A 26430-nucleotide genomic window follows, 5' to 3' on the forward strand; every position below is an offset into this window, starting at 1 on the left:
CTTAAGATTGCTTTAGTTTTCATTAAAAAGAGTATGTCAAGAATGAAGTGGCTAATACTTGTAAAAAAGCAGCTTAAAAGTCATTTGGGCACTGGCTGCTGAGTAAAAATGTCAATTTTTAAGTCTATGGTTCCCTGTTTCACCTACCACATGCAGTTCTTCACAGACAAATGATTTCTAGCACATACAAGAGTGCATGCATTTCAATACAAATTCTAAGGTATAAACAGTGGTGTTCCCATAGGGTATACTCCATATACGCCATATACTCTCAAACATTTTTTAGACATATAATAGTGTATACCATCAAGCTTCATAAATTTCCATATTATGACATACTATGATCACAGACAAATTGTGCATAATGGATTATTGGGAGCAGTGGCGGATCCAAGGAGGGGCCCTTGGATCCGCCCTTGCTCCCCCCTTGAGGTCTGAACTTGCACTAGATAAAATAAAAGTTTCAGAGATTTTCAGTGCTGCAATACTTTTGCAAAATTAAATATTCATTATATTTAAATAAATATATACACTAGTATACATACTGTAGCAGCCTATTAAAGAAGGGGGTGGGGGGGGGGCTAGAGGACTGTAACCCTTCTCCCATTCGGTTAAAACTTAAAAGCAGATCAAATTGTGATCTGAAATAGTACGGAAAGGCTTGGAGGAAATGGTTTCATTCTGCAATCAAGGTTTTTTAATCTGAAAATTTATTACTGTCAAATTAATCTAGTCATATGTATTTTTACTTCATTTTCATGATAAGGGGGCTATAGCCCTTACCCCTCCCCATGAGGCTAAAACTTACTCTAGACAAGATTGAAATTTCAAAGATTTTTAATACTTTATATTTAAATTTGCATTACATTTAAATAAACATACAAACTATGGATGGTAGCGTATTAATGGTGGGATGGGGGGGGGGGGGGGGGGGGCTCAGGTAACTGTAGCCCCTTTGCCCATTTTGTCAAAACTTACAACATATTACGATGTGCTTTGCAATGATATCAAAAGGCTAGGAGGAAATGGCTTCGCCCTGTAATCAAGGTTTTTTTTATCTGAAGTTATTACTTTCAAATTAACACAGTCATATATTTTTTACTTCATTTCCAGGTAAGGGGTGCACGGCTCATAGCGGGTGGAAAAAAATATATAGGAGTTTAAAAGGAAAAATACAGGAGGTTGATAGCAAAATATATAGGAGTTTGATAGCAAAATACACAGTCCAGTCACATTAATGTGACCACCACGTACTTCCCAGGTCAGAGTTAAATAACCAATCACAGAAGGCAGGTGGCAGCACAGTGCAGTTCAGCGTATATAAAGGGTGTGTGAGGGCTTCAGAAAACATTTCAATCGTTGGCGTAATGCAGAAACGAAGCGATTTATCTGACGTCCAAAAGGGCATGATCATTGGCTTTCGGGCCAAGGGTGGAAGCATTTCCGAAACGGCTGAGTTTGTGAACTGTTCGCTTGCCGCCATGGTAAAAGTGTACCGTGCATGGCAAAATGGGACTGTCCAAAATCAACGACGTGGTAAATGTGGTGACCACGGGCCATAGAAGACAGAGGCTAACGACGGTTGCGGAGATGTGTTCGTGCAGATAGACGGGCTACCAATGAGCAACTGACCACCAAAATGAACCAAGGGGCTACCAAAAGTGTCTTCCAAACTACTATTCAGCGAACATTGCTGCGTCTGGGCCTCCGAAGCAGACGCCTGGTTCGTGCACCTATGCTGACTGCTGTTCATCGACAACGAAGGCTAGAATTTGCTTGCCAGTACAGCAGCTGGACATCCACTGAGTGACGACAGGTAGTTTTCAGATGAATCACGTTTTATGCTCCAACGGACAGATGGACGTTGGCGTATAAGGGGTGAAACCTCTGAAAGGAACCACCCTGCAACTATTGCCGGAACTGTCCAAGCTGGAGGTGGGAGCATTATGGTCTGGGGAATGTTTTCCTGACATTCTCTGGGTTCACTGATCATTGTGGAAGGCACGATGGATCAAGACAAGTACGCATCTGTCCTTGCGGACCATGTCCACCCCTACATGCGCAAGCGCATTGTTTTTCCTCAGGATGATGGCATCTTCCAGCAGGACAATGCGAGGTGCCATACAGCTGCCAGTGTACGTGCGTGGTTCGAAGAGCACCAGGATGAGTTTACCGTCCTCCCCTGGCCAGCAAACTCACCTGACTTAAACCCAATCGAGCATCTGTGGGACCATCTCGATCGAGTTGTTCGCGCCATGGATTCTCAACCGCGTAATCTACCGCAGCTGGCCACGGCATTAGAGTCGGCATGGCTCAACATTCCAGATAACACCTTCAGGGACCTAAGTGACTCTCTTCCTGCACGTCTCGCAGCAGTCCCCTCTGCGAAAGGTGGTTATTCTGGCTTTTGACAGATGGTCAAATTAATGTGACTGGACTGTGTATATAGGAGTTTTAAAGGGAAAATAAAGGAGATTGGTATAAAAACATATAGGAATTTCAAAAAAGTATAGCATCTAATATGTTTGGAACACTAAAAAAAGAAAAAAAAAGAAAAGAGCACCAGTATTAATACAGTTCTATAGTGCATGAAGTCATAGCAATGTGAAGAGTCACAGATGTGCGAGCAAATGAATTTTTTTACTCACAGTTGCTTATATGAATCATGTTTGTTTAAGACAATTTTGATTCAACTAAGCAAAATTGTGTGTCGTGTTTTTCTTTTTTTTTTAACAAGGAATCCACATACAATTTCAGAGAATTTTATTAAATTCTGGTCAAACGATATATTATTAGAAGTACACCGCACACTCAAAATATCCATTCTTTGATTATTTAAAACAAATTATCACAAAACAGTATGAAAAAGCAATTAAAAAATTCAGATTTTAACTTACGTGCTTCGAAAAATGCATCTCTCATTGATTGCTAAAACTAGATAATAATTAATTTGGACATTATTTTCTCAAAGTCATAAATCTACCCATAGTCCTTGGCATTGGTACCTCATTGCTTCAATGTTAACATTACCGATGAAAAGTCAACTCCATGTCTCTCTCGTCTCACTGTTCTGTTGGACATATCATGAGAAAATCGTTACAAAAAGTGTGCAACACTTTGCCTCCCCTTCGTTTCACTATTTACAGAAAAAAACTAATTTTACTAAAAGAAGGCAAAGAAAAAAGAAGACTACTCTAATGCATCACGTTTTTTGGAGAGAAGAGAAAAATGGTGTCAGTCTCATCCCCTTGATTCATTTAAGGGACATACTTAAAGGACATGTTTGATTCAAATATTCTGCAATTTTTTAATGTTAAAACTGTATTTAGTTTCGTTTTGAGGAATTAATTCATAAATGGCTGATTTAATTACCAGGTGCTCACTCCATATCTTACAGTTAATGTGTGTGTATATATATATATGTACACACATATTGTATAAAGGGTGAATTTGACCTAATCTGTCAAACGATAGGGGGTGTTAGAAGAGCCCAAGTGGAGCATAGAACCATCCATTATCCTCTCCAATTTGTACCTGTAACCGAGTAGATAAAAAAATAAGCCAAAAAAAAAAAAAGATCCAAAATGAAGATCGTTTTTTGAAATATTTGAAGTATTCAAAGTTAAATTGTTAGCAAAATCTGAAAATGCATTTTCAAAAACAATCCTTTGAGCTACAACCGGTCATTTATACTACATGCAAGATTATGTGTGACAAAATTAAAAGCTTTCAAAATCTTTGCAGCAGTACACTTAAAGTTAACATGTTATACTATTAAAATTACAAAGTAAACTCATTAATTGAAAACCAGTTAAAAGTCGCAAGTAAAACCATCTATATTTTGTACATTTCATAAAAATAATTAAACAGAAGTTTAGCACATATGCCAACATTAAGATGTAAGAGTGCACCATGCAAGGGAGACAGAAGAAAAAAATGGATCAAAGGTTTTTGGATTTTTGGGTAGCATTTAACATCCAATGAAAAGAATATAGGAGTTAGTGAGAAAATATGAGAATATCTGACAAATTGTGAAAATATAGGAAATACAGGAGATATAAGAGGACTATGAGCCCTGGGGGTGCTATAGCCCTCCCTCCCTATAAAGTCAGAACTTGCACTACGTAAAACCGAATTTTAGAGATTTTAAATACTGCAATACTTTTACAAAGAGACCCCAAAACCTTTTAAGCCTCTAATTTTCAGGGGAGAGTCATGCTTCCCCTAATGTCATCAAAGATTACAAAAAATTGCATTTTTAGCTCTCTAATTTCGATAATTTCTGGAGGAAATTTTCTAGCTTTGTTATGAATTTACTTAAACCTTCACCTATAACTTGGACAAGCTTAGAATAAAATGGTATTTTGGCGCTTTAATTTCAAACTACATGAAGCATCGTTTATACGTTTCTCTCTTATACGTTTTTATCAATTATATGTTTTTTAAATTGGTCCCTGCGAAGTCTAATACACATTAACCTATACCTATTATACGTTTTTTTCATTTGTACGTTTTTTTTATAGTCCCTTCAAAAATGTATAAACAGTGCTTCACTGTACTTCTTTCTGATGTGGAACTTCTTTTCCCTATCTATTTTTATCGTCGTTTAAGTGAGATTTAAAAATGTATTTAGGCGGGAAAAAAGCTCCCGAATCTCTAATTCATTTCCCTAACGTTACCATAAAAAGTGTTTAATACTGCTGTTCTAGCCTTAATGTCAAAAATTTGTAAGGAAAGTCCCCAAACACTCTCCGTTCCCTTAAAGTGACTAAAAAAGGTGCATTTTTAGGACTTCAAGTTTTCCTTGGGTTACCCATTTCATCAAAATATAACCTAAATTCTGTTTTAAGAACTTCAATATCAAAAAAATTCGGAGACAGCCCCAAACCCTGACGCCTTTTCTAGTATCGTCCAAGAGAGCCAAAAATACGTTTTAATTACTTCGAATTCAAAAAAATTCTGGGAAAGATCTCCAAACCCTCACTTTTTGCCTAATATTACTATAAAGTATAAATTGTCTCCTTAAGATTTCAATTTCCAAATTAGCCGAAGAAAATACCTGAATTCTTAACTACACGTTTAAAGTCTTTAAATGCAGCTGAAAATTATGTTTCTAGGATTTCAACTTCGATAAAGTTTCGGGGGAGTCCCCGGACCACACTTAGTTTAAAGACTTAATTGTTGAAATATTTTCATAGAGAGCTTCCAAACCTTCCCATTTCCTAACGTCACCAAACATAGCCTAAAATTGCGTCAATCAGACTTTACAGACGAAACCTTTCCAGAGAGACCCCTCTTGATTTCCTAAACATCACCAAGGGCCTAAATTTACATGTTCAATGTCGAAAAATTTTTGGAGGAGAACCACCTAGTAACATAACTTCACCAGAAATTGCGTTAAATTCCTTCTTAAAGCCCCAAATTTCAGAAAAATTCTAAGTAAATTATCAAAACCTTCTTCTCTTAACCTCCACAAAGATAGCCTATAATGGTGTTTTCCTTAGTTCCACAACGAAAACTTTCCAAAAAGAGCTCATGGACCTCCCCATCACCTTAATGCCATCCCAGATAGCATAAAATTTCAATTTTAAAACTTTTATCTGTGCAAATTTCTGGAAGAAGCATTCAATCCCTAAACACATAACTTGAAATTGACTATAGTTCAAACGACTCAAGAAGGTATCTCAACCCCATTTCACCTAAGGTTACCACCAAAACGTTCCGAAAATCTGAATGAATTTTTACCCACCAATGTGATAATCTACTCAGCTTTATATGAGGTTCTTTACCTGAGCATGATTTTGATTACTCCAGACGGATGAGCACAAAGCTAGAGCGAAGCTGCAATCTCTGGATGCTGTCACTGACCTTTTCAGTGTTTGCTTGCCTTAGCTCCGGCTATGGCGTGGTAATTTGTAGTTTCATATCCATTTGAGGGGCTTATAGCATTTTCAGACCTTTAAGATGTTCGCGAAATATTTATATTCTTCAGCATACTAAATAAGTTTTTTTCATAAGTAAAAAACCTAATATGTATTCCAAGTTTTAAATTCTTCAGGAGAGGCATGAGGGATCCCTTGTAGAGAAAATTTCATATTATTTACTGTCCCTCTCAGAGCGATACCCCCCCCCCCCCCCCAAGATTGAGAATATCTGCAAAAAACGAAGAATAGACCCTCAAAAACAGTGACCCCTTACTCCCTTGCTTGAGTTCTAGATTTGCCACTGACTGGGAGTATACCCTCAGAAAAATTGATGGGAACTTCACTGTGTATAAATGATTTTAAAAATATCTTTAAATAAAAGACTTGTAGAAAAAAAAATGAATCGATTTCAGCAGAACTTTTTCCTTTCCTGCAAAAATGCGGGGTAAAATAGCAAAATTTTTAGGATATTTTGGACAAAATTCTAAAATTTAGGACAAATTTGACCCCCTGTTAATCTGATTGGTCAATACAGTGCAACTATGTCAGAAACTCATTTCAGTCCAGTGTGGGGAATTGGTGGAACAACTTTCTCCAAAAACAGCAAAAATTGGAAAAAAATAAACATCTGAAAAATTCATTATAGGAAGATCAGCAGTTTATTATAAGTGAATATTATTGCCTTTTATATAACATGTCAATTAAACTTTTTTTTGTGAGAAGAAATTCACTGTTGAGACTTGTTATAGGGGGACTTTACTGAAACTATAAATAAAGGCAAAAATTCTATCAGCATCACAAAATAACAACCACAAATCTTTTCTTTTTTTGAGAAATAAAGGTTATTCTTATAAAGGTAAATTACAGAAAAAAATGCTAGCAATATTTTTCAATACCTCAGAAAATTCTTCAGCAGCTTTATCTACATACTCTTTTTCAGACCAAATATGAGAGCGAGGACCTATTTTTCTAAATAAATTTCACAAAATATGTAAATACCAAAAATTATACTTTTTCAAAAACACACATAAGATTAATTACATATAAATTCCATGCTTAAACAAGGAAGGAAAACTCAGAACAAATGTGAATGCGCCAAAAGTATTTGGAACTGAGGTGGGGACCCAAGCAAGACTTTTGAGTCTTTGCTTCTAGTTCAAATGACTTGGTTGCTGTTTTCATTTTTATTGTTATCATTAAAATAGAGCAAATTAAGAAAAGGTTAAAAATCATATTGTACAGGGGTGAGGGGGGTACAGTGGAACTACTTATCTAAAATATAAATATCGCTCATTTGAAAGAAGAGTGCCACAATACGGAGAAATGATATTTTACAGAAGCGTTTGAAGTTGAACTCTTCAGGCAATTTGCATTAAAAAAAGTAAGTTTGCTGTGCTCACCAGTGGTTAATGTTCGAACAAAAAATCTGTCATTATTTTCCAAAGAAGATGACCTCCTTTGAAGGCCTTTAAGCAAAAAAAAAGAGAACTAATAATTTCGTATTATGGCACTCTTCTTCAAACGAGCAATATATGTATATTAAAACTTTCAACTTGGTAAATGCTGCTCTTAAATGATTATTTGCTTACATCTACCTTATCTTTACACCTAATGACTTGAAACAGAAAATTTGCATTATTATATTTGTATGCAAAAAATAAAATCTCCAAAGCTTATGTAAAATTTACTTTCAAACGTTTTGCTATTACTTGGGTAGTTTCAGAGAGTCAATATCTTCCCTATTCCAAAAATGTACAGAAAGAAATATGTGTATGATAAATGATAATACAGGGTGGTTACATAACGTCAGGTGTTCAGGACCCTCTAGCAAGTGAAGTATTGGCCGAAACATTGCCACATTTCATGTGCTTACATAGCAGACAAAGGGATTTCTCAAATAAAAAAATAGTACTAAAAATCGCCACCAGGGGAAATTTTGTCGTTGAAAAGATGCATTACTTGCAAATACTGAAGAATTAAATGCCAAAATATGCAGCACACATCAAGTTTTTGACTACAAATGTTTGTTGCTTGCAAATAAAGTTCAATAAAACCAACAAGAAATTTCAGTTTGTAACAAGAAAAGAATAATACCAAAGGTTGTCAGGAAGAAATTTTGACGCAGTAGCGTGGATTTCTTTCTTGAATAATATTTATGAAAGATGGTGCACCACCCCACGTAGGGCTTTAGGTACTGAGTGTACGCCGTCAACACTTCCTTGATAGCAGTTTTATTAGTCATGCATTTCCTACGGTGTAAGGTATGGCCACCGTGGCAGGCCAATCTTTCCCATCGTGCTGTTTGATCTTATGGATTTCTTAACAGTGTCGCAACTTTGAAAACTCTAATAACGTTACAGGTAGGAGAAATTAATTACTCCCCCCCACAGAAATGCGGAAAATATTGTGTATCGTATGCAGTACCTGGAGTATCCCAATGTAGGTCATATTGAACCTCATTTGTTAATAAAAATCATATTTTGAGAAAAAATTGATGCATGTTTTGTCAGTTAGCATTAATCCTTCAATATTCACATTAATGCACATTTTCAACGCCAAAATTTCCTCTGGTGGCAATTTTTGGAACCCTTTTTTTTATTTCAGAAATCAAAATCCCATGATCTACTGCATACGCCCGTCAAATTTGGCAACGTTTTGTCCAATACTTTCCTTGCTAGAGCGCTCTGAACACGTCACGTTATTTTATAACCACCCTGTATTAATGAAATAAATACACAGATAGGGAAAACTTCAGGCAATATCAGTTATTTGTGCCTTCATTATGGTGATTTTCTCATTTATTATTTTTGTACAAAGGTTAACTTTTACAATTTAAATTCATTATACAGTGAATTTCATTACCTTTTTTCTAAGGCTCCAACAACAATGGCAATTAAATAGCTTGGAATGGGAACCTGTGTCAAAATAAACAATTGAATCCTTAAAAACACAGTTAAAATAAAAACAAGAATATTTTTTCGCTAATTGAGTTGAGCATTTAACATATAGACTTAGCTCAAGAAATAAGTAAATCCATACCCCCTCCCCTTTCTTTGCAAAGTTAATTTCAATGAGGAACAAATAATCGTCCTTATTACTAACAAATAATAGAGAAGTACATAGCATAATCATCCTGTACTTTTTTGAGTACATTGAATAAAATTTTAAGTCTTTAATGTTTTAAAATATCTAGCTTTTTCCAAGTTGTTGCACTGAACTCAATTGCAATAGGAACTCAAATATAAGCTATAAATAAATACAAAGATAATTATCTTTCATTAAATTTTTTTAAATACTTATGATAATCATTAAAACTTGGAAACAAACAACAAAATTTAGAATATAATTTTTAAAAGGAAAACAGAATTCCTTTTTATTAAAACATGTGAAAAGAACACATAGAATATTAAAAATATCTGGAATTAAGCATATGAATTATTATTCAACTTAATTTTTTCAATGTCTTTCACATGAGCAAGAATAGGTCAATAGGAATTTGATATCACTTTTTGCACAACAAACTTCTGGAAGTTTAATAATAAACAGCAAGGGGCCAAAACCTCCTAACCTAAGGGAGAAATACATTCTAAAATGCCCCAAGTACAAAGTTAAATGCATCCAAATCAGCAACTGTTTTGCTTGACTGATTAATCCTCTGCAATTAAGCATGCCTTTTCCCTTTAATTATTCAAGAACACCAGTTAATTTTCTAGCATGAATAACATACCCCACTCAGCTATCCATTTAGATATTTAATCTGAATGTTCTTGAAGTTGTTTCATTTGTTCTTCAATCATAATCAAACTTATATCTTTCAACAAAAATACTGATCCTACAAAAAAAAAAAGCACTTCACTCCCCCTATTTAAAAAAGTTAATAAACATAAATTATTCAAACAACAAATTCTTGCTGCATAGTACTCAAGACTTTAGTCTATTGAAAATGATCATCACCTACAAGTACTTTTTGTTTCCTCCCAGCAGGGCTGGATTTAGACTTAACGGGGCCCTAAGCTATTTCAGGTATGGGGCCCCTTTTGTAATTTGAATGTTTTTCTAGGTGCTGTAAGAGGCAATTTTTTAATTTTTTTCTCCCCATTACTATGTTTGTCTCTTTCCTCTGATACATCCAGCAATACGTCTACTTTTTGGATCGTGTTTTTTAATGTGTTTTCTCTGATGTCTTTTTTAGATTGACCTTAAGAAGGGGGATGTTATCAAGAGAGAGACACAGGACTCCCCTTTAAGTGGCGTATAGACTATCCCAATTGTAGGGGCGCGGGGATTTCTCCCACGGAGGAAATTTTGAAAAACAGATATAAAATTTTGCATTTTGAAGCCTTATAAGATGTAGTTGGAACTACAAAAATATCATGACAGAAATAGGCAAGCCCAAACTTTTAAAAAGTTTTTTACTCTTTCGCAAATTAAGATAATACACAGTAAAAATTGTTTTTGATTCGACAAATCAATGGCAACAATTGACAGAGAGAAAGAGTGGGGGAAGAGAAGAGACAATGCATTGTTACTTGCTCACATTGGCTTTCAGTACAATTAGTTTTTAATCACCCCTCCAACCCAGTGACTAATGCAACAATGAATTAAATACAAAATGATCAATATTAAAAAAAATGTGAAAAGAAATGGTGAATAGATTAAGAAAATAGGAAACGAGAGTGACATACAGCCCATTTGAACAATTCATAATTTATACACTTGACAAGAAATAAAATTGGAGCCGACTTTGCTTCGGGATTTTCAAAGACTCATCTAATTATTTTCAAGGATTCTAGAACAATTAAAATTATTTAACGTACTTAATTTGTTCTTCCCATTCTCTGATAATTTAGCACTTAATTGTTAATTTTTACAGTCCTGTTTTAACTTTGTAAGAAACAGCTATTTTATTTTAAATTTAAAAGGGAAAAGAAACTATATATATATATATATGTATGTATAGATTTCGCAAGACAAAAACTTCAGTTGCTAGAGGGGCAGAAACCAAAAAGAAGAGAGGTAGTGTATTTTTTTCCCGTGCTAAACAGATCGACAATATGCAGAAGAAGTAAGATAAAAGCAAGCAATAACAAAAGAATTTCCAATTACTGCATTTGGAATTACAAACATCCCTCGCATAACACGGTTAATTGGTTCATGTAGTATTGAAACCGTGTTAAAAAGTTTAAAAAAAATTCTTGTACAGTAAAACCTGTAAAGTTGACCACCTTTGTAAATTGACCACCTGCGTATGTTGACCGCTTTTGTCGGGAACGGAATTGGACCTATCTCATATAATGAAGGAAAACCTCTGTAACTTGACCACCTCTCTATCTTGACCACCTGTCTATCTTGACCACTAATATACACCAACTTTGGTTCGGAGTATTGTAAAAAACCCTTTGTAAGTTGACCACTTGGTTTTTTTTAACTTAATCAAGCAAATTATTTTCTTTTATTATTATTATTTTTTATTGCTTTCCAAGAATAATTTTGATGCTTTAGACCAGCATTTTACCAACTAAATAAAACAACAGCATAAAGCTTATGCTGCTCTTTATTCTCCGAACTTGTTTTTCTTTTGTTGTTCTATTTGAGATTGCTTTTTGTACTCTCTGTTCAATGAAAATAGAAAACTGGTGTCAGTAGAAAAAGTACAAAGTCTAGTAAAAACTAATTATTTTTAGGCAACACTGGAATTGTGCTAAAGAGAAAAGTTCGTTATTTCTGGTGCAAGGGATTAAGAGATAGGATATTTTCATTTTCAACTGCCTATATGAACTATGAGAGTCTAGCTTGTTGCTCTTTGTGTAAAAGTTTTACATAAAATGGTTTCAAAAAGAAAGTTAGTTGAACTTGAGATTGTTAAAAAGTATGAAATATTAAAATTATACGAAAAAGTAGAAAGTCGGCGAAAATTAGCCGACACATACGGAATTTCTGAAACTAATGTCTAATTTAGTGAAAAACGAGGAAAAAAAGCAAAAATATTTGAATAACATTTTTAATTATTGTTTCAAAGTAATGTTAAACAATAAAAGTGAGTTAAACAGAAAGAGTAAGTAGCAATTATTCCAGAAATGAATACATGGTCCATGGTGCAAGAAATGACAAAAAAAAAAAAACATTACCACCCTTTATAAGTTGACCACCTGTCTAAGTTGACCACCAAAGTACTGCACCTCAAGTGGTCAACTTACACTGGTCTCACTGTATAAGTCTTTTTTACATTAATTAATCATGAACATAGTCAAAATCATGTCAATATATATCGTGTTGTATTGAAATCGTATTATATCGAAACCGTGTTATACGAGGCTTAGAAATAATGTAAATCAAGGGATGTGTACCGTGTTGTATCGAAATCAAGTTTCATAAAAACGAAGTAAAAACTTACTAGATTTTTTCAAACATTAACAGAATGTATTAAACAAAAATGAAATTCCATCTTTTTTTAAAATAACATTCGTGTTGTATCAAAACTATGAAGTATTAAACTCAAGTTTCGTACCACGTAATGTCGAAACCGTGTTATAATAATCGCAAATTTGGCACTGTGTAATATCAAAAGTGTGTGGTACATGTACCATGTTATACGAGGGGCACCTGTATACAAGAAATATGTGAGTAACAAAATTTGTTATATGTTCTAGAATCATGAGAACCATGGTTTTTACATTTTGGGTGCAGGATGTAGCAAGGAGTTGAATTTGACATTTATTGGCATTCCTTCTCCCTACCCCCTCCTATTTAGTTTGCAGCCACTTTTCCAAACTTTCAAGGTTTTCAAGCACTAGAAAATAAAGTTTATTTTTTTAAGTGCTTTTCCTTTTTTTTTTTTTTTGAACGAATCATGCTAATTTCCGGGAGTTGGGGGCCCCTAACAAAGAGGTGACCCTAAGCTACAGCTAGCTTAGCTTGTACGTAAATCCAGGCCTGCCTCCCAGTAAACATGTCTTAATCAAGGCATAGTTATGTCTCTTTCAGGGTGGCAACAGGAACTATGAGAAAAAGTTTCTCGACTTTTCCCTGATTTATGTTACCAATGATAATGGTTTCCTTCCTTTGCCCTACTTGAAAACCATTGCATAGAAAATAAAATGCAGTGTTTAAAACATTTTAAGCTGTTAATTAAAAATATATTTTGAAAAGATGCTCCTTTTTTAGTAAAAATTGTACAATAAATTGTCTGCAGGAAAAAGTAGAGGAAATCTAAAACAAATACCTTACTTCCAATAACCAGTTAACATAAGAATTCTAAGAAGTTATTATAAATACTCTTAAAGAAATATCTAATGTTGATAAAACTAAAAAGTTTATACAAAAATAGTTTTGAACAAAATTTTCAAGCAGTATAATTATTGCTGCAAGAATAACAAGTCAAGTATAGAAGTAATGCAGTTTTACTTAGGTAAATAATAAACATATTTATGTAAAACAAATTGAAATCTTTTAACAACCAGTCATATTGAGTTGCTTTCTAATCAAGAACTTAGGTTTTAATGAATGAATACAGCAATTTTTACTACTGCAAAACAATAACAATATTTACGGATGTACACAAGGTAACTCAATAATTTCAAATTATTTCCTTATTTGTCAAGGGTAAAAAATCTTAGATTACTTTTGCACCAAACAATGCTGAAATGCAAAACACAATCAATTAATTTTAAAACATCTCTACATAGTATAAAATGAAGTCTCCAAAAAGTGTCTGTTTGTGTGAACGTGCAAAACTCGAGAGCTACCCGGTCGATTTTGCTAAAATTTTCGGAGTATCTTTTTTTTAGCACCGGAAAGATTTGCAGAACAGTTCGAAAAAAATTCGATGAATAGTGCTTTTTTTTATTCCAAATTAGGCTCAATTTTCACATAAATTCCTGAATATGGGGGTGAAAAATTACTTGCACATATATATTAATATTACATATCATTGGAAAGGGTAAAATTTTCTGCTTTCTACACAATTTGTTTCAATGCTCTAACTTAATTACGGAGGGAGTTATTTGCGTTTTTAGCTCGAACTTTTTTATTCTTAAATGAAATTTAGGCACTACTTTCTTCATTAAATATATCGATAAAAAGTGCAAGAGTTGTCTCACAGTTTTCTTTTTGACACCATTGGAAAAAGCAACATTTTTTATTACAGATCTCTCTTGACCTATGGTCAAGAAACTTAGCTTCTATCTTCAAAGGAAAAAAAGTTACAAGCCTTTTTAAATCAAGTTCAGAAAATGTCATTTTGATTCAGGTTGTCAACCATTTTATTTTCGCATTTCCACGGTTACGCTTTTTGAATCCATAGTTTCTTTCCTTATTTTGCATTTAATTTTTTAAACTTATTTTATTTAATGTTTCCATGATTACGCTTTTAAAATCCATCTTTTGCATTTTAATTTCTTAAAAGTATTTTAATATCTGTCGTCATTATTTGGAAGGGAAATTTTGAATTTTTTTTTCTTTTATTTAAGCCTGATTGTTGAATATACGTCACTTGACACAATTTCTATCATGAAGGTAGATCAGGCAAAGCCGGCAAAGCAGTTAGTATACATATATAACTTGGTTTTAAAATAAAAGAATTTTAAAGCTTGGAAAAAAAACCACTTCGTATAATCTCAGGTGACAGCGAGTAATACGATTGCAAAAAACAAAGTTTATTATTATTTAACATTCAATTTTAGCAATTACAGTACAACCTCAAATGAATGATTGTCAAGGGACTGGAAAAAGTTATCATTAAATCAGGGATATAGTTAACTTGAGGAGCATATAGTATATCAAAGCAGTTAAATCTGGACCAGTGAACCGTATCATTAAATAGAGGAAATTGTTAAATTGGGTATTGTTAAATCGAAGTTAAGATTGTTTGTTAAAATGCGAAGAAGTAATAATTTTTGTTTATTTTATGTAGCATGGAACTCATGAAAGGCAAATTCGAGCTTTACAGACGCAGATGCAATCTTAGGAAGTTCATCTGTGTTTAGTAAGTTAAGATTAAATACTTTGACACTGAGAAAAAGAGATGCACAAATATGCGGCAAGGTATAATCATATCTCATTAATTTTACTTTTTTCTAAACAGATAATTGGCGGAAGATGGGTGGAGAATAAGGGTACTTAATTTTGCAAAGAAAAAAAAATTCTTCATTTAATCAATTTTTCCTGAATTTTTGTTATTTTTTCGAAATTCCCTGATTAATAAAGCTCCCTTACTTTGTCCTGATCTCCATGATTTGTCGCCACTCTGTAATGAAATCCAGTTTAGTACAAAAAACCTTTCGTCTTTGAAAGTTAATACAAATAATATTTGAGCTTGTTTTACTTTTGAAGGTAACCTTGTTATAGTAATGTAATAAAAATTAGTGGTACAGGACGAACCCCTTCCACATATTTAACTAAGCTAAATCCATACTATGAGACATTTAAAGGGCAATTTATCAATTTTTTTTTTTTTTTTTTTGAAGAAAGTACCTTATTCTAAATTTAGAATTTTACTTTCACAGCTTAAAAATAGTAGGAAATTAACAGGACCCAAAGTTTTGTCAGCAATAGGGAGGTGTCCACTATTAGGAATACTTTGTTTATTGAACTTATAAAATTCAGTTAAAGAAAAAGATACAATATTTATTTAAAAAGTGTACTATTGTCATTATGCCCTAAAATATGTATCATAATTGCGCATTATTTATTAGATTTCGTTTTCAAAGTCAACAAATCATTTTGTTTTGAATTAAATAAAGGTATGGTACATTACATAGGTAGGAACTTCAATTTAAAGAACTATTCATTTTATCAGATTTTACCAGCTTTTCTATCAATGAAAATCTGTTTCTCAATATAAATATTGATATTCATGAATGCATTTCTCTCTGAGTCTCTTATACTAAAATAAAAAAGCAACTTTTTCATTCATGCTTTGGCAGAAAAGATCCTGAAACATTAAAAACATTTTCCTAATTTAATCTCTCCTTTAAAAGTTTAGAAACTTCTTCAAACTGAAAATTTTAGGGAAACGATACATGCTTTTCTTTTTCATCACATTCCAGAATATTGATCTGTCATTTTGAGGTCAATCCTTTCAATACCATTTTAACTTGCATTTTAGCACTACACGGAATCGAATCGTTTTCAGAAAATTTACCAAGCAACATTAGTGGACATCTCAAAACAGATTTGAATTCAGGATAAGAATTTGAATGGGAGGTGAGGAGCAAAGCTGAAAATTTATATCTGAGAACGTCCAAAACGTTTGGTAAAACCATTTCGTACATGGTTGTTGAAAATGTAATCAAAGCATTCAAAAGAAAAGTTTTTGTTAAAATAACTGTCCATTATTTAAAATTAATTATATAGAAAGTCCTATACTAAGGAACTAGGACTCACAAAAAGGTCCGGTAATTAGAGGTGCCTACTATTTGGGCGTGTTGGTTAAAGGAGATTTTACTATTCTTGTTCATAGTTGTAGAAGCTTATTTTAAAGTTCATCAGTAACAATTTAAATTTCAACCCACAAAATGTCCAAAATATTAAACTACTGATACATTATGTAATAAAACTACTTAAATTAAGAAACAAGTATAAGAAAAAGTTACCTTCTGTTTAAATGTATGACTTTTAATCAATTTACTCTCATCTAAATCTTCACTCACTTTTACAGCACTCATTAAAACAGTCAATTCGCTAGGAGCAGTGACCTGTAATAATAATGTGCTCATTAGAATCAAATACAAGATATTCAAAAATTCCATTTTGAAAAAGCTATAATAAGTCTAGCTTTTGAGGATTCTAGAAAATTTGCATGCTCCCAAAGAATATGTAAAATAGAGTGATCTTTTAAACAAATTTAATAAATATTAAAATTGAAAGTTTCTAAAAACTATACATATATATTATTATTACATTTGTAAAAACAATTTACAAATTGGGACAATTTAAAAGCATGAAAATCCTGATAAAAGATTTTCCGCAGCACAAACCTTTATTTTTTGGTTTGTTTAAGGGCTGGGCATCTGGCCAGAAGAAATAACAGATAGATTGATAAAGTCTTATTGTGGATCATGAGACATGAGAAAATCAGACCGAGGAACTTAAGATTTTTTTGCAAAACCAAATTTAAAATCATACATTTCACAAAGGAAAAAATTTCAGTCAAAGCAATAAACTTACCACTGCATTGTACGGAGTTTTTATGCCTGGAGTATCTTGACAAGGTAGCATAGAACGAGCATGAATCGGCTAGATGAAAAAGTTACTTGTTAAATTTATTATGCAGTCATTTGCAAAGTTTCATGAAAATTTCAAAAAACATGTTTGTGTATAAGGAAAGATTAATTTTTACAGCTCAGTTTAACAATCTCAAAACCTTATTAAAATAGACATTTAAAAAAAAAAAAAGGTAGCACAGTTATTCCTGCATATTTTGAAACCACTTTTTCAGAATTCACATTTTGGGTTTTCTTCAACTAATAAAACTAAGTTGCAGCTATAAGAACTGAGACTTTCACAGCCTTTATCAATAGTATAACTTGCTTCTTTTTACCCCCATGCTACACCTCAAAATAATCCTTTACCTCTCGTTCTAGTCAAAATCTCAGGTCGAGCTTTCATCTCCTATTTCTCCACCTGAGATACTACAGAGTACAAAGTTCAAGCTAAAAAAAAATTTCAATAGACTAAAATAAATCTGTATATTGTACAAATACCATTAATAATAGAATTTTCAAGAATTTTAAAAAGAAGGCACCTTTATTACCATTTTCTTAAAAATAATAAAATTGCTAAGGTGTTAAGATAAACCTTTTATGCCCAAATAAACCTGAATTTTTATTTATTTATTTTTTCTTTCTAGATAACATGGGAAAACACAGAAAAGGAAGGAAAATTACATACAAGAATTGTTCTTATCATTACTACAAGCTTATTTTATTAAAACAAAGCTTCTTTCTGAACTCAGAAACCATTTCCTGACCTCCAAATTTGTAACAATCATTCTTAGTACCAAATAAAGATTAAGGGTTGTATTTGAAGTTTCTAGAATATAATTTTTGGCTTGCAGTATTGAACATAACAATGAACCACGTGAATCAGCTTTGCAGGCCATAGTTTGGGCATCAACCATCTACAGTTGGGGAAAACCTAACCTAGCAGCATCATAATGCTGTAATTAGGATCTGCATAGCCTTCACAATGCTTACAAGTTAGGTTTACCCCAACTAGGAAAAGTCTTTAGGCACTGATGCATCTAATATGTATATCAGATCTGAAAGTTCAAATTTTGCTAGTCGCCACTGGTCAGTAGATATTTTTAGTTTAGTAGCCACTTTTCTCATTAGTAGTCAATTGATCCACGTTTTTTTTTTTTTTCACAGAAAAAAAGGCCCTACATTAAAAGGTTAGCCGTGGAAGAAAATATTAGCATATGAGACCTAACTAATTTCATTCATTTGCATTTATTTCTTTGTTTTCCCAACACAAAGGTGCATTCAAGACTTTTCAACTTGTTGAAGAAAGCGAGTTTGTGTTTGCTAGCTCTGGAGTGGGATGGGTAGAAGAGTGGAACGAATAATAGGTTTTCTTATCTGTTGGCACTGGCAATATGGGATACTATGTGAGAACTTGGGATTGTTTTTACATCAAAAACGAAATACAACAAAATAGAAATGACTTGTTTTGTACAGAAAAAAAGATAAAGTAATAATTAGTCTCTCACCTAGGAAGCTATTTTTGATGGTTGCATTCTTGCCAAATAATTGTTTCTCTAATGTCAAACTTTTTTACAATACTGCCATTAAACAGTTCTTTTTCCATATGCATACATATTGTCGGCACCATGCTAAACTAATAAGTGTGAAAGATTGCATTTTCAAATTCAATGTTTGCCGTGGTACTCAAAAAGAGCTACTCGTTATAACTACTTCAAACAACAGTTTTTTTTAACTCTTAAAGTTGTCTATAAAAAGTAAAACATTGAAAATATATCTAAATGCTTCAGGTGGAAAAAAATATATTCAGAGTTTTGGCTCTCCTGAAAAGTGCCAATTTCCACACTCGTTAGTTTACCATACTGTTGACACTATATATACAAACATAGATTGTAGCCATCGAAATATAGTAACCTGTAATCACTATAACAGCAACAAACCAATAAATATCAACAAGCAAGAGCTTGTTTATTATGGACACTACTTTTGATAATTATTTCTTAACTAGGGGGCTATCGCCCCCTGCTCGCTATCGCTCGCCAACCCCCGGAACTGCTTACGCAGTTCCCTGTGGATCGCTTCGCGATCCATGCTCGCTTCGCTCGCTCGCTGTATGCCAATACATTAGCCTAGCTAAAATTTTCCGTAAAAATTAAAGTTGGTAATTGCATTTAGGTCACCATCCATTTAACCAATATGAAAATTACGTTCATAATGTTAATTTGTCTGCTTTAGCCAGATTTTCGACAGTTTAACTTTGCTGTATGTAAGATGACTGCCTTGGCAATGTGCACAACTTTACCATTATAGATACAAAAGTGTCTGTCATTGCTTTGGAGAGATTGCACTTCTACCTGTTGGTCCGCGGAAGGTATTTTATTTCCCTTCTACCACCCATTGGAAAACCAATGAAGGCATTCCCCTATCCGCCACCTGGGGACGCGCCCTCTAGGGGTTACAGGCTCCCCCGAGGGATGTATTTACATTATTTACACTCTTATATATATTTACATATTTACACTCTTATATATTCTAATCTGAGAAAACTTCCTCATATACACAATTAAAAATGTCCCGTTTGGGAGCCACAACTGACACTGCTTCAAAAGATCTTGTTCTTGATAATGCCACATAGAGCTGGCCATGACTAAAAACAGGCTCAGAGAGCACCAAACATATTTTCTCAAACGTTTGTCCTTCTTGTTGTTATTCTGAATCCTTGCCACGTCACGAACAAAAAATGGTTTAACTAAAAACGCGAAAACTCGCCAAGGCTACTTTGCTTGCACAATACTAAAACTACTATAACCCTAAACAAATTTGGCGAAACCTTTCAGCTAAGAATAAAAGGAATAAAGTAAATTCTTTCTCGGTTATTCATTTTGAACTGAACTGTCGTACTGAAGCAGAGAATAGACGACGCTCAAAGCGCCTACGCGTTCAAAACAACATTGCCGATGAACATGATTGTGGAGCAATGTGTGAAGAATGCGAATTTTGTGGTGCTCTTTATTGGCAGAAAGAGCGTAATACTGCAAATAAATATACTAAATGTTGCCATGACGGAAAGGTGCGGTTACCGGCATTGTGTGACGCACCTGATCTGTTGAAGGAACTGCTGACTGAAAATTCCCCAGCCGCTAAAAATTATCGGCAGCGAATCAGAGAATACAACTCTGGAAATGGCTCGTCTTAAATTGGATTCAAGAACGGTTTCCTGCCTTCTTTGAGCTTTTCTTTGCTGATTAAGGTTGAAATGGGCCACAGCCCGACTCAAACTCATCTCAAAAAAAAAAAAAGTTCGTTGAGTATTCTGTGATTCAAGATTTCAAAACAACGTAGAAGTTTGTTTACATGATTTATCGGCGAAGTGTTGCCAACAGAGGTTTAGAAATTCACCCCTTCATTTGCCGGCACGTAAGAGAATTATATATATAGATTTTAACCCACACCAATATTAAAAGTCCTCAGCATATGGTAACATATAGCATTTTAATAAATACTTTTTTGAGAACTATAAAAAATTTACTACTACATGATGAATATGAAAAAAAAATTGTTTTGAAAATTTACTTACTTGACACTGGCTAAACAGATAAGGATGTTTTTTCCCAGATGTTTGATTAGGTTTAAGCCACTGAAGGGCACTACATTTAGGTGACGTTTCATAATCAATGCATACTCTGCATCTAAATTTGAATTGAAAAGTTTTTACATTGGACAAAAAATAATAATATGTAAATAGCTACATATGTATAAGAATAATGTATTAATACCGTACTTGAATTACATTCAGATGAGGTTCAATTAATTAATCAACAAATCCTGTTATAAAAATTAAGTATTGGGATTTTTTTTTTTTTAACTAAAGAGGACTTTAATCAAAAATTGAAAAAGAACAACTTTCCAAAATTTAATGAAACAAAACTTTTGAAATCGAAAAGTAAAGTTAAAAAAATGTAAATAATATGAATTTTCATAGGCTATACTGAATTCTATTTCACAGTGGTTTGAAGAAATATTCACTGGTCTCGGACCAGCAAATCACTAATAATTTCAAACACTGTGAAGTAAAATAAGTGCAGCGGTACAAATAAGCAGGAAATACAATACTGCAACATAGGTTAGAGTGAATCATAGGTATTTTGGTTATCAGACTTTAGCATAATAGTTTCCTCATGGAGAGCAACATCACTTTGTCAGAAAAAAAAAAAAAAAAAAAATCAGACAGATTTTTTTCCTTAAAGACTTTTTTCAACACAAAACTGTTAATGTAAACTACATTTGGGATTGTAAATAAATTAACATGTAAAGACATTGTAAAAAAAAAAGTCAAAATTGATTCATAGGAGGTTAAAAGACTTAAAAATTAAAATAAATTTAAAAATTGAATGGGAGGTTTTCCATTGGTATAATATTTCCTTAAATTTTTACAAGGAGATAATAAAGAAAACTGAAATGGAAAAAAATGAAAAAAAAAAGGGGGGGGGGAGGGTTTGAATTGCTATAATGTACATTCAATTCAGGATTACTGGAGTTTTTCTGCAAATAAAGTCTTGCAAACTGCTGATGTTAACCAACTTGCAAACATGAAAGTTCAATTCATTAGGTACAAAATACAGTTCTGCTTATCCCCTCCCTTTAAGAGCGATGCCCCTCCCCCAAACTTGAAATAAAACCAAAACTCCTGTCAATTTTCAATGGTGCAGTCTGCACCATTGATTGGGCCTTTGGCCCAACAAAATACTCAAATGAATTACTTTTTGTTAAAGGGTATAAGTCAACACTATTCCTAAGTCGACTAACACCCTTTCAACAAAAACTGATTCCAATGTATTGTCAACATACAAAAACAAATTTATGGAATATGGACGAATTTTTTATAGTATAAATCTATTTTTCAGTTACTATCCCTTTAAAAAAACATTTTTATCAGAACAGAATTGTTAATTGAGATGTTCAGTTACTTTGAAATTGAAAAAAGAGAATGAACCAATTTACAAAAAAGAAAAAGAATACATCATGAAGATACTCATAGAACATGTGTTGTGCAAGTAGAACTCCAAAATTTTGCCAAATGATAAAATACAGGCATGCACACACACACATACATTAAACAAGAAAGGATATTTGGACATTTAAAAAATGCAATACTGCACTAGTCTCCAAATTTGTTAAATTGATGGTCAAAAATTGACAAACAAAGACATTTTTTGGGAGGTCACAGTGACCTTCCGATGGGACGCCCCTGATGGTATGTTTTTTAAAAGAAATAAACATTCATGAAATACACCGCCAGCTCAGTCAATTCCAGCCGAGGACTGCAGTTTCGTGCTTATTAGCACTTATCAGCCCGGCATAGGAGTGACTGAGCTGGAGGTGGAAAACCTCTTAAGAAAGCCTAGATAAAATAACTTACTGAATATACCTGCCTTGCCTTCAAAATTCGAGTTGAACCGAACCATTGCTTCGGTCACTCGTCTGGTCAGTGTTAATTCTGTATTAGCTACCAGTTTGTTTGGCACTCTAGGCTTCCTTAAGAGGTTTTCCACCTCCAGCTCAGTCACTCCTATGCCGGGCTGATGAGTGCTAATAAGCATGAAACTGTAGTCCTCGGCTGGAATTGACTGAGCTGGCGGTGTATTTCATGAATTTCTGCCTTAGCCCTGGCTATAGGGTGGTAACTTACTGAATTAATAAACATTGCCTCACACATTGTAAAAGATCTTACTCTAGTATGAATATATATTTTCTGATTGATAGAAACTTCATGTCTATCATTGTTCAGTTGAAAGTTCATGCAGCCCAGAAACACAAGACTCAAAATTACATTGATACTTGACATATTTTAAACTTATTATTACTTGACTCCTCTTTCACTTTGCACAAATGTTTCCTTTCTTTATTTTTGAAACTGTTTTACAGTTTTTTTTTTTTTTTTTTAGTTTATAAATATTCAGTTTCGTTATGCTACTCACTTTTTAGAATCTGCTTGAGAGGTCAAATTTATTTCCAATTTACTTCCATAAAATGTCACTGGATTACCTAGGCTGTATCCGAGTTTCTGCAATGTATCGCCATCATATACATTTAAAATAGTCAAATCTCTGGTATCAAGAACCTACAAATTTATAAGACAAAACCACTGAATTGTATAAAATGAAAATAATTTTATTATTAATTAACTATGAAAGAATCAAATAGGATATTGAACATATTGACCTATTTACAGGGGTTGATCCAGGCTAAAATTAGGTCCGCTTTGCGCCCCCTCATAAAATTTCACATCGTAAAAGTGGCTTCATTTCCTTTATGTAGCAGATACTTGGTATTTAAAATTTGTTTTAATGTCTCACTTTTGAAAATCTTTGATTAAATCTAAGAATTTCAAGCATCTTATTTTATATATTGCATCATTTGCTCTTACTATACTCGTTAGGGCCTGCTTTATAAAGTATGACGACTAAAGATGCTTTGATATTAAGTTTTGCCAGAAAAAAAAAGGCAAATTAATGAATATTTCTTTTTCCCAAAAGTAGAGAAAGCTCATAAAAATATTTTACTTTTTACAAAATGTGGACCCAAGAAATAAAACCTGGATCCACCCCTGATTAAATTTCAAATGGTTTTAAGAAAATGTAATTTTAAATGTAAAGCAAAGAAACTTAATTTTAAATAGTTGACATTTGCTTTTAAGGATTTTTAACTTACCAACAGTTTACCTGGCTAGGACAGTTTTGTTACTGAAAGATTGCTAGCTTATTTTCTGAATATTTTTGCAATCCTGAAATTTAAAATTGAGTGTCAACTGTAACAGGGCCATTTTACAGAAAAGTGGTCCTTTTGCCCTACAGAGAACAGTTATATATTATAGAGAACAGTTTTATATTTATGTTCAAAATGCATAAAAAAAAATTGTTCTTACCCAAGGAATCACACAATGTGTATATGTGGTTTCTTAGGCAAGAACTTTATTTATTCTTGTGTTGTTGTAATTATTTATTTTTTATTTATTTGTGCAAAATATTACTTTTGAAAAAAAAATAAGAACCTATCATGTGCAAAACAAAATGTTTCTTTTTTTTTGTAAAATTGCCTATTATTCCCTTCTTTTAAAAAAACTAATAAGAAAAAATAACTAGTAAGAAAGTAAAGTATATTTTTTTAAAAGTTTTAACTATAGATTTGGAGGATATTTTACCAGAATAAGAAGTTTAAATCTAATGTCATGTGCGTAAGAAATGAATTTAATTTTAAAACTAACAAATAAAAAAGAAACGGGGGAAAAAATTGCCTAAAAATCACACAAGTAAAGTTTTTTTTTACTAGGTCAACAAATTCTTTACTTTTAGCCCCAGATAATTTGTACAAATATAAAAATATAATAAGGAAACTTCAGCGTAATGGGCGATGTGGAATCACCCATTTTAAGTTAGAGCAGTCTTATTTATATGACATCATGTTTTTTTTTTTCTATTTATGTAAGATTAGTATCATCTGTCCTAATACTGCCTGTGGTAAAATTGTGGATTGAAATTGGAAATAAAAATGTAAGGAAGATTTAGTGCAATTTCCAACACATGATGGTGGAACTATTCACTCTGAAATGGACCATTTTTAAGTCATTCATCCATTTTAAGATAACTATATTTCTGAGGTAAAAACTGGGATGCAAATACAGGGCAACCACTGAGTTCACTGCTAAAATTGATAACTTAAGTAGTCTGTAATATCAAAAATAGTCTTCAAAATAATTTCTACAATGAAAATAAATCAGAATTTGACTTCTCAGAAAATTAATGACATAATTCAGTTTCTTCAGTGGTTAAAGTTGAAACAAAAGCTACTTTCAAAGCTGGCCATTAAAGCTAGCTTACTGTGACACAGTACACTTCTAAGAAAGAAGTTTTCCTAGGGAAAACTATTCCTATGCTGAACTCAATTCTTTACGCTTTGTCTACTCCTTTTAAACAATTTATAGCACAAAAGAAAATAAGTCATTACAGCATTGGATAATATTTATCATTTAAAATGCATAACAGCAGTTGTTTTCCCAATCCATAATGCGACCAACACACCTTGGTCCACTTTACAAATTTCTTTTAAAAAATTAACCAAAAAATGGTAATGGATTGACCGTTTTCGAAAAATCGAGGAAACTTCAGAAAAAATTTAAAACTGCTCCTTTTTAATTTCTGATAGGATAAAAAATAGACGTGAAAAGCGGACCAAGGGGACATTTCGATAATTGGGAATCTGGAACGGTCGTCTCATTTTTGGCGTAAATAATTTTATTTTGGTAACCCTGCTGATTTATCGTAACGCTATGTGAATAGATGTTTCTCTTTGTTTTGATTTACAAAGAAAAATACCTCTCGCACAGGCGCTGGAGTCAAAAATTGACGCCAATGAAGAACGATCGACATATTACCAATTATTGCAATATCCACCGGACTAACGTGACTCGACTCCCCTTATTTTTATTTATTGGAATGATACTAGCCATCCAAATCTTGAGATTTTACTAAATAAATTAAATTACTTTTGAATGATGTCTAATGACATATCAAAAATATAGGTGGAGTTAGGACACGTTGATCCTCTTTTCCATGTTCATTTTTTATTCCATCTAAACATTAGCTGAACAGAGAACTAAATAGCATCAAATCAATTACAATATTTTACGCTTCAAATATATAAAATTATTTATATTTATTCATCTATGAGAACAAAAATAATATTCAGATGCAATTTAACAAACCAGTGAAGCATTCGTATTCCTTTCGACTGATAAGTTTACACAGCCTTTTAATATATGTTTTTTAAAATCAACTTCTAATCTCAAATCAATGTGAGAAACAGTGCATTCTTCAGGGTTTGAAAACGAATTCGGATCATTTTTACTTAAACTCATCCTGAAAGTACTTTAACCAAGTATTTAAAGAAAAAATTTAAAAGGATGTAGTACAATCAAAACATTAGAACAGATATTTTTAAATCTGTCAGTGAAGTCACATGTGAAATTTACGTCATGATTTTAGAAGTCACAGTCGCAGTTAGAAATATGGAGCTCTCGCTATTTTTTGAAATAGAACCGGTCAACTGTGGTTAACCGGTTATTGAATACTCCGGCTGCGTTCGGAAATAATCCACCGATTACACTTCGTGGTTATGACGTATCTGGAATTTCTCTAAGAAGACTGGTAGAACAGCTGTGTTTCCGAACGTCCGTGGTTACACCGCGGTAGTTCTCGAGTCCCTATAGGGACTCTAGGTAGTTCTAGTTCAGCAGCAAACGACGTTCC

General features: G+C 33.0%; 1 protein-coding gene across 1 annotated transcript in view; it reads right to left on the reverse strand.

The window, feature by feature from the left end:
- Positions 1 to 26147, reverse strand: part of LOC129226622 (leukotriene A-4 hydrolase-like) — a 66557-nt gene extending 40410 nt beyond the window's left edge. The window contains exons 1-7 of the mRNA XM_054861251.1: positions 25887 to 26147; positions 23104 to 23246; positions 20703 to 20814; positions 17091 to 17159; positions 16517 to 16618; positions 8787 to 8839; positions 6821 to 6893 (exon numbers count right to left, since the gene is read on the reverse strand). Of these exons, the coding sequence (XP_054717226.1) occupies positions 6821 to 6893; positions 8787 to 8839; positions 16517 to 16618; positions 17091 to 17159; positions 20703 to 20814; positions 23104 to 23246; positions 25887 to 26039 (705 nt within the window). The 5' untranslated portion in view covers positions 26040 to 26147. The remainder of the gene's footprint in view (positions 1 to 6820; positions 6894 to 8786; positions 8840 to 16516; positions 16619 to 17090; positions 17160 to 20702; positions 20815 to 23103; positions 23247 to 25886) is intronic.
- Positions 26148 to 26430: the final 283 nt, after the last annotated feature.

The sequence above is a fragment of the Uloborus diversus genome, chromosome 7, assembly GCF_026930045.1.
Source record: "Uloborus diversus isolate 005 chromosome 7, Udiv.v.3.1, whole genome shotgun sequence".
Lineage (NCBI taxonomy): Eukaryota > Metazoa > Arthropoda > Arachnida > Araneae > Uloboridae > Uloborus > Uloborus diversus.